This window comes from Candoia aspera, chromosome 8 (genome assembly GCF_035149785.1).
Source record: "Candoia aspera isolate rCanAsp1 chromosome 8, rCanAsp1.hap2, whole genome shotgun sequence".
In the NCBI taxonomy this organism is placed as follows: domain Eukaryota; kingdom Metazoa; phylum Chordata; class Lepidosauria; order Squamata; family Boidae; genus Candoia; species Candoia aspera.
The window spans coordinates 68,904,803-68,914,522 of NC_086160.1; the positions used below are offsets into that span (position 1 = coordinate 68,904,803).

At 41.5% G+C, this 9,720-nt stretch overlaps 1 protein-coding gene across 2 annotated transcripts in view; it reads left to right on the forward strand.

Annotated features, from left to right (window-relative positions):
- Positions 1-9,720, forward strand: part of CNOT6L (CCR4-NOT transcription complex subunit 6 like) — a 386,677-nt gene that overhangs the window by 37,695 nt on the left and 339,262 nt on the right. The window contains exons 11-12 of one of the 2 annotated variants that reach the window (XR_010068421.1): positions 217-419; positions 2,369-3,033. Coding sequence is in view for 1 of the 2 variants with exons in the window: in XM_063310360.1 (XP_063166430.1) it covers positions 217-419; positions 2,369-2,581 (416 nt within the window). In the remaining variant the exon portion in view is untranslated. Of the gene's footprint in view, positions 1-216; positions 420-2,368; positions 6,011-9,720 lie in introns of those variants that run through there. The other variant, XM_063310360.1, reaches the window with a different exon arrangement.

Consider the following 9,720-nt stretch of genomic DNA (forward strand, 5'->3'; position numbering starts at 1 on the left):
ATTAAGCAAATTTCTAATTCCAGTGCAATAAACCCAGTTAGTGCGTCTTAAATAACAATGGTGGCTCTATTGAATAATAATTTTTTTGTAAATATTCATAACTGTCTAGAAAAAAAATTAACTCTCTTGCTGTTGCGCAAGTTGTGTTCTCAAGTTGTGTTAACTCATGATAAACGGTGCAACTCAGTCTTTCAACTGTTGGGTTATTCAAACCAGGTGTTGTGGAATACTTAAGCAATGGAATAGTGGCTGAGAACCACAAAGACTTCAAGGAGTTGCGTTATAACAAGTGTCTCATGAACTTCAGTGGCAATGGAAAGAATGGGGCTTCTGAAGGAAGAATCACCCATGGCTTCCAGCTCAAGAGCGCCTATGAAAACAACTTGATGCCTTATACTAATTACACTTTTGATTTCAAGGTAGGTACAGTTTGGTAAGAAATGGTCCCAGAAGGACTGTAAAACCTGCACCATCTAAGGTGGTTTGTGAACTGCCAAGAGGAAAATGGTAACAGCTCATAAATCTGTACAGGTAGTCCTCACTTAGTGACCACAATTAGGACCGGCAGCTCTGTCACTAAGCAGAAAAGCACATGTCCATGACAGATTTATAACCTCACTTCCACTTCTGTCATTAAGCGAATCACTGTGGTCATTAAGCAAAATGTCATGTGACAATGAGTTACAATTTTACTTCTGCATTTTCCATTAACTTGCTTGTTGCAAGCCAGTTGCAAAGCACACAAATGGTGATCACATGACCATGGGATGCTGCAACCATTGTAAATGCAAGGATTGGTTGCAAAGCTTTTTTTTTAATGCCATCGTAACTTCAAACGGTTGTTAAATGAGGTAGTTGGTAAGCAAGGTCTACCTGTACTAATGCATGGTCTGCAGGTAAGGAGTTGAACTAGTCTAGGATATATTATGGTTTATTTCTCATCTCTATTGTCCTTCCAGTTGTTTTTTTCAATTACCTCCACTCCATATTGATCTAAGCATTAGAATCATTAGCTGCTTAAATTAATCATGATTGAGTTAACATATTACTGAATTACATTATTGGATGAGTATTAACTACACCATTTATGTGATCCTAGTAAAATATCAAATACACATTTAAACTTTATTAGAGCTACGGATCAGGTTGTAGCTCAGCTGCAAATGTATCGGTACAGGTAGTCCTTGGGTTACGACAGCAGTTGGGACCAGGATTGCCATCACCAAGCGATGCAGTCATAAAGTGTGACATCACGTGACCACATCGCTTAACGATGACAATCCTGGCAGACCCAGTTGCCATCATAACCCCAAGACGCAGAGTTCATTAAGTGGGAAATGGCTGCAGTCCCAGGTAAGGAACACAGGGGTGCTGCAGGGGGTTGGAGGAGGCCCTGTGAGGCCATGTGAGCACAGGGAGGCCAGGGGAAGGAGGCCATGGGGACTCGCCAGAGCAACTTGCACCCTTCCCTGTCAGCTTCCCCATTGACTTTGCTTGTGGGAAGCTGGCAGGGAAGGTCGCAAATGGCAATCATGTGACCGCAGGGTGCTACAACTGTCATAAGTGCGAGCCAGTTGCCAAGTGCCCAAACTGCAGTCACATGACCACAGGGGTGGTGTGATGGCCAGAACTTTGAGGACCAGTCATAAGTCCCCATTGTTCAGCGCCATCACAACTTGGAATGATCACTGAATGAGTGGTCTATAAGCGAGGACTACCTATGTTTTTAAAGATATAAAATCAGAGCAGTGAAACTGGTACAATCTGTCTGCCCAAATCTTTGTGGTAGCTGCAGGAGCATACTGCTAAATGCCATCACATCTAAAAGAAGGTGTAGATTCTGGGTCAGAACCTTCATTCTGATGTTTTGTAGGTTGGTGCTCTGCACTTGAATTCACCAGTTTAAACAGTTGAAATGTCTGTTCGTTGTTGCAAGTTCTCTTTTCACATTAAACTCATAATGAGTAGAACTGTGCTTCTAAATCTACAGTGGCCAAATGTTGCAGGATCCTGATTAGTCTACAGTCCAATTTAACTGAAGGTGACCCACCACATGTTTACAGGTGCCAGTGTGACCTTTAGGGTTGCAATTACCATATTTACTGCTTGTAACAACAAGCATCCTTCCTTTGCCTCTGGGACTTATAATCAAGCCAGAGGAGGCTTTATACCCCTTCCTGATAAATTGATGAAAGTGGAGGCAGATTTTTCAATCTGAAACCACCAATTTCACGTGCCTGGATTTTTAAGGACTAATAGCATTTCTTCTTTCTTTAAAGGGGAACATAACCTAATCTATTAACAGGATTCTGTTTTCTGTCTGTATTTATACTTTTCTCATTCTCTCTCTCTCTCTCTCTCTCTCTAGGGTGTAATTGACTATATTTTTTATTCCAACACTCACATGAATGTGCTTGGTGTCCTGGGGCCTTTGGATCCTCACTGGATGGTTGAGAACAACATCACGGGGTGCCCCCACCCTCACATCCCTTCAGACCACTTCTCACTGTTGACTCAGCTTGAGCTCCACCCTCCGTTTCTGCCTCCGGTCAATGGCATCCATTTGCCGAACAGGAGGTAGTGGAGCCCTGCTCCTTCCGAGGGCTGGGACCTGTTTGTTTGTTCATGGACTTGTACAGTTGTAAATCAAAGTCTGTAGGAGTGAAGTATGGCCAACCTTTTAAAAGCTGCTGCTTCATGCTCCTTTCATGATGTGTGTTGACAGTACAATTTTGCACATTTTTGGTGCATATTGGTACCGTTTGGCACTAGGGCTGGAACCAAAGTTGTTGTTTGTTCCCCTTTTCAGGTTTTTTTGTTTTGTTTTGAAGGTACAGACACAAAGTATATACAGACACACATGAAGAAAAGGCGGCAGGCTTTACATGTTTCAGCAAAAAGCTGCCTTAATGGACAAATCGGAAAGGAGGGATTTGCTTATATGTATACATCCATAGCCAAAGGTTTTGTATTTTTTCAATCCTAGCCAGATGTGTCCTTCCACCTGCTCCCAAATCACTCACATTTTTAAAAGTCCTCTGCACTAGACTTGACAGCATGTATTGGCTCTCTTGGGAATTGTGTATCATTGGAAATAGCACTTAATGTTTTCAATGTTTGTTCTCAGTACAGATTTGTTCACCTCCCATTTGAAATAAGAAAGATGCAAGACATTAGTCTTCCTACCATAAAAAAAAAAGAAAAGTTGCTCTGCTGCAATAGAGACCTTTTCCATGAGTATCTGATTGTATCTGGCACTAAGTCACCAGGGTGTTATGCCCTGCACCACCTCCATTTCTGAGCTGTAAAATGTTGCATGCTCTGGTCTCAGATTCAGTGAATCACCTCCATTACTCCAGGGGTAGGGATGAGTCTGAACATCTGGCTTGCAGCTGTATTCTCTACCAGAAGAGTAAGATAGCATCGGTCTCTTACTTGCAGAGAGCTCAAAATTATGAATTGGATCACTTCAGGGGAACACAGATAGAGGGACAGAGGACCAAGAGAGAGCCACAGTAATTGGAGGACGATTTGGAATGCTGGACCCTGTGTTTAAAATCAGTGACGAGAATTCTTCTGCTATTTATATATTCGTCCACAATATATAAATGTTCCAACCCGAACACAGCTCTTCTCTTTAGCCCTTGTAAATTATAAGCCCCTTCTTCTGCCCTTTTAAAGTATTCGGTCGAGAAAGGCTGGTAGGAGTGAAGTGGGAGGTGGATGTTTAGCTTCAGCCGCCTTCATGCAGAACAAGCAACTTTCTCTGGGTGCAATTTTTTGTTTCAACATGAAAGTGAGAAAAAGGTTAACCATCCCCTTGGCTTTTTTTTTTTTTTCCTAACCCTAGTCGCCAAATAGCCATCTCATGCTTTTAATTCTTTTTTGTTCGTTTTTTCTGTTTTCTATCAAGTTTTTTTTTTTTTTTTTTTTTTTTGAGGGAAACTACTTGTTTGTTCCCACCTGTTAATTTCTTTCTTTAAGAAATGCTTAGGCATCCTTGCGTGCGCGTGTGCTTCTGGTGGCCATTTTAAAACCTTTGTTCTTCTGGAGGGTGGGAAAATATTTTATAAATGCCATCTCTTTAAGAGAGATGCGGCTGTTATCCACTCAGGACAACTGCTATTGTGGTGGGCTTGAGCAGAATCTTACGCATAGGCTGTTCCAGTGCAGGAGGGGGTCCAAAGCAAGCAAGATAGTGGATGTGGGGTCTTGGTCCAAGTCCTGCCCCTGGGTGGGCATTGCGTGCACACACGGAGGTGTGCGCTTGGATCACAATGCTGCGTCTTCCATCTGGCGTGTTTTGACCCACCACCTGTGGCTGCTGCCGCCTAGTCATTCCAGCGAAAGAAAGGCACTTAACAGTAAGCCCTTAGTGGATAGAGTCACACCTTACTTTTCCAACAGCAGCAACAAAGGCAAAAGGACATTTGTTTTAAGTTTTTGGTATTTCTGCTTGCTGCTATACAAGATTCCTTGAGCTTATATTTTAAACTTTTCATGCACTTTACTATTTCTAGTCTGAAAATGTGATATTTTTAATAAATGAGAATTATTTCCATTATGTGAATGAAAATTTTTAAAGGGCCTATATTTGTCTCATCAATACACTTTAAAAAAGGAAAATAAAAAGAGTCAAGTAGTTAATTTTAAATCCTGAGGGACTGTCTGTTCTATCCACAGGAGCCTTTAAGGTATCTCTTTCCCCTCTCTCCTTTCTGTTTGGCTAACTGTGTCTGAAATGGCAAGGGAGAATTTGCATTGGGCTCTGAATTGTTCCCTCGTGCTTGTAGTGGGGTGGAGGTGGAGCGGAATGAGGTACTGAAGAATGCAGTCCACTTTCAAAAGGATTTGTCTTCAGTTGGAACTTGCTGCACTGTGTAGAATGAAAAAAGGAGATATTCAGATGAAACCACAGCAGGGCAATACTCCTTTATAGGCCAAATCATCCTGTGGCTTAAACATTAATTTGCTTGGTGGCTGTTATTGCAAGTTGGTGCAGCTAATAAACCTCAGTCCGCTTCCTCTGTGGTGCGCTTAGAATGGTATGTGAACCAGGAATTCTGCCGTTTTTGAGTTTCTTTCTGTGTCTGGTTCCAAGAGAAACAAGCTAGAGTTTCAGATTCATGCAGTGCATTAAACAAATCGCCAGAGCTGCAGGTCTGTTCATTTGCAGCTCAGCCAATTTGAAGCTAGGTAGCACTGATACAAGGAAACTCAAAATGACAGCCCCACTTCAGATCCCTCCCTTTAATCTGGAGCAGGACCTTGATGGATTCACCTGGCCTTTCAGTGTGTTTTTACTGATCACTCCCCCCTCACAATTGGCTCCCTTTGGTGGTGGGGAAGGGATCTTACACACTGTGGTCGTGAGCTAGTGTTTTCAAGAGCAGCTCTGTAAAATCCAATTATGAAGCATGAGAAATCTTTTCTCCTTTTAAAGATCACATTCCCCACCCCACCCTCAACATTGGTGCAGGTATTCTCTCTTACGTACCTCAAAAGGGTTCTATAAATGGCCATGTATATATACATCTATCTCTCTCTATATATATATAAATTGACAAGCCAATTACGATACAGTACTGGAAAGTTGACTAGCATGACAAACTTAATTTTGTGGACATTAACCCCTTCGGTTTTGTTTCTGTAAGGGCACAGCCTTCTGGGAACGGCCTTTGCTCCAGCCCTGCCGCAATACAAGGGTCCCAATTCCTGTTCGTTTCAATAGGGCTGGAAGGGGGGAATTCCCAGTTGGAGTGTGCTCCAGGTCATCTCCTGTATCATTTTGAGGCATTTCTTATGTTTCTTTCCTTCTCTGGAGGTATGCACTAACAATTTCCCTCCTCCTCGTACGTGCATGTTAACTAGCAGAGTGAGCAATATTTCCCACCATACTTCACTCCCAACTATTTTTGGAGATGTTTGTATAAAATGGAGTTTAAAAAAAAATCGCCTGTGATTGTATATGAACTGCAAAGGAGCCAGTTTATTAAATAATACAAAAACACGCAATGTTTTGTAATGTTGTTAGGAGGGTGGGAGGCAGGGGATAAAATAAAAAAAAAATTGGGAACAATTGTATACCTCTTAAATTCCTTTTTTGGTTTGGTTTTAGTTTAGGTAATCAATGAGGTCTGGAGCAGCACTGCAGTTTTCTTTGTGCCTTTTTAGAAAGGGTAAATGCTTTTATCTGTATTTTGTAAAGCAATCATTACATTAGTCTCAGTCCAGGAAAGCGCATGGAGGATACTCTGTTCCCCAAGCAGAACCAAATGCAGCATTGTAGACAATTGATGTGAAGTGGATCATAAGACTGGGGGCCAAAGAGCTGCTATTTAGCACATGCAAAGCACAGTTTTAGTTGCTCTTTTTCTTGCATGTGAATAAAGGGGATCATTGAATTGAAGCTACTGATGATGTGTCTCAGGGTGCAGGCCGTATTTTTCTTTCTAAAATAAGGATAGAGAAAGTATTGGATTACTTTTACGACTGCAAGGCAACCATAAATGGTGCTGTCTGGATGCTGAAATGTGTGACTGGATTTACCTTCATAGCAAAACAGTGCTTCTAGAACCTCAGTTGCTAGGGTGATCAAGCATTAGCTGATTTAAACATAGAGTGTTACTGACTTTTATCTGTTTGTAACCCTCCTTTCATCCAGGAGCTCAGGTTTAGTGGAGTCAGGTCAAGGGGTGGTTCAGTGCGTGAGCATTTCGAATGGCTATGGAAATGACAGGTTATAACCGATGTACGCTTCTCACAGGGCCATTGCCTTGGTGAAAGCCACACTGAAGCTCCCCAGCAGTGTTCAGATGTTGCACTGAACATTCCTTAAGAGGCTTTGCAAGGACACAATCCGTATCTGCTAAGTGTTGATGTAATATTTTTAGTAGAAAGCTAGATTGTTCAAAATTAATATGGGGAAAAAAGTCAGCCCATGTACTTCCAGTCTTTAGATGCTGCAAATGGGGCTTGTGGCTTCACGGGACAGCTCCTAATGCCCTCCTCTACATCATTTCCTTCAGATGTATTGGCTGGACTAGCTGAGGATTATGGGTTTTGAAGAGCCAGCTCATCCTGCTGTTTGTAATAATGGGGGCATTCCCAGTCTGAAAGCTTGTTCTCTTTTTTCCTTTCTCTGCTTTCGGTCCCTAATAAAGAACTGAATTCATCTCAGTAATGGATGTATTGTCTGGAAATACACTTACCTCTCTTTCAAATCCCCACGTTTATTAGGCCAAATTCTTTGCAGCTTAATTGTTACCCCAAACCATCCAGGTGCCTCTTAACATTTCAGAAATTGATTTAATGGGTTGGATCCAAATTTAATTAGAATGGACCCATTAAAATCTATACATCTTAAGATTCATTGATTTCACTGGATGTGCTCTTAAGTATGACCAAATCTGGATACAGCCCATTGTTTCCATGGTACAGTCAAGTGGTAGTTGCTGTTCCTGGAAAAACTCACTTTTAGAGAGGTCTGTTTTGGAGAATGTGAGCTCCTGCAGAGTTGGCCAGGCTATGTATGTCTCCACCTTTATTTTTTAATTTCCCTTTCATTCTAGTCAATGGGAAGGAGTATATTTAGACCAACCAAATGGCTAATTTAAATTCCTGTCCAGTTCACAAATATGGAAGAGAACTGGAAGGGCTGCTGGCCCTACTCTGGGGCTTATTTTTCCTGATACTGGAAATCGCCACCTGCAGAAGTAGCTAGTTGGTAAAAAGAGGAGGCATCCAGTCCAAGGTCAGCATTCTTCCAACTGCAGGAGAAAAACGGAATTTCAGCTTTTGTGGATGTTCTAGAATGACCTTCTTCACTGTAGGTGATGGGTGGCTTTGAACCAAATTCAGCCCACCCATGGTCTCTTTTTGTGTGGACAAGAGTTCAGTTCTGTCTTTAATACACTCTCAATATTATTTCTGTGAGCAAGCCACAATGGACAGGAAATTGCATCAAACAGCTGAGGTGCTTAACAGAAGCATTTAATTGTCATTTTCCTTACAATGTCAGGGTTAAAATCCTCTCTGAGAAGTCAGCTTAATGGAGTTTTAAGTCTGAGGGCAGTCCACTCTGCTGGGCTCCTGCCATTCCTGTATTGATAAAAAGATCCAACTGACAGGCGCAGTCTTTAACATGATGATGAATGTATTTTTTAATTGTATTAATACAAACATTTTACAATTGTTACATTCTAATGAAATAGTGATTATATTAATATACAAATAATTTATAGTAATTCCATTAATGTTGAAGACAAGGAATTGGAGGAGATTACAAATTACTGAGATTTGCAAAAAGATTGCAAAAACGTAGAAATTTACAGTGGTATAATTTTTACTGGAGCACTAGATGCCGTATTCTGAGGAGTAAGAAAGAATTTGGATTTCCTAAATTTGGAACAACTTATGACAGCCCAGCTACACACAACAGCACTATTGGGCAATTCATGAATGATTATACACTACCTTTATGATTCCCAAGCCCTTCGTTAGGGAGCAAATCATAAAGAAGAAAACCTGCCAACATTGGCCATGATACATGGTTAGTGGAATAATAATAATAGCATTACAATAATAATAGAAGAAGGAAGAGGGAGAGAAGCAGCAACTTGGCATGTTGAAAATCAACACATCTCTTACAGCATCATGTTTATTTCCAAGAAAGCTGCTGTGTCCCATATTAAAAAAGGTCATAATTAAGAATGATTCCAGAAGGTGGCAAACTACCTCTGTACAGTTGACTGATATTTCTTGACCTCTCAGCTAGCTGACCTGGAATGTCCTAGTGGTCTCCTATCCAAGTAGTACTTCAGGTAGATTCCAGTCCCAGATAAGACTGGCCACATGCTACTCTTTGCTTGGCTCTGGAATCCACGTCTTTCTAATAAAAGAAATTGTAGGTGATTGCAATCTGGTCTTTTGCTGGGAAGTGTCCTGTGTCTACATTGTCCCCCACCTGTGGGTCATGGGTCCAGGACCAATGATGCTATGATGGCATCTGGGTGGGTAGTGCAAAGTTTTCCAACTCTCTTAAAGGTTTCGGGGAGGGGGTCTTAAGGGTACAAATGGGTTTTTAAGTGTGCCAAACACATTTTGATCCCTTTAAACCAGCGTTCCTCAACCTTGGCAACTTTAAGATGAGTGGACTTCAACTCCCAGGATTCCCCAGCCAGCATCCTGGGAGCTGAAGTCCACACATTTTAAAGTTGCCAAGGTTTGGAGACACTGCTTTAAACCCTCCAAAATGCAAAATATGGTCTGGAAATATGAGTGGATGGAGGCCTCTGGGCTACCAATGGAGTTCTGGGCAGCATAGACACATGTTTGTCCCTGTTAGCTGATTTGCTCAAAAAGTATTTTCAGGCGGTGGTAGAAGAAAGGGTGGGGTACTGGATTGTCTCTGAATGCCTATGGCTGCATAGCTTATGCCTTTCAATAAAATTCGTTAGTTGGAAACGTTGCTACCAGGTTCCTGATTTTTTTATGGCCACAGTGGCTCCTGTTTTGTAAATTAGGTGATCCTCTCCGCCTTATTATAGAGATCTGTTTTGCAACAGCCCCTGAGATTTGTTCCCAAAGCTCCAAATTCATCCACATGTCAAAAAAAGGTTGGGGACCTTGTTTGCAAAAGGAATGCATTTTATCACATAGTCAACACATACATTGTGGATATTTGCTACAGACTATAGCAATGCGTAGTGGTTTAATGTT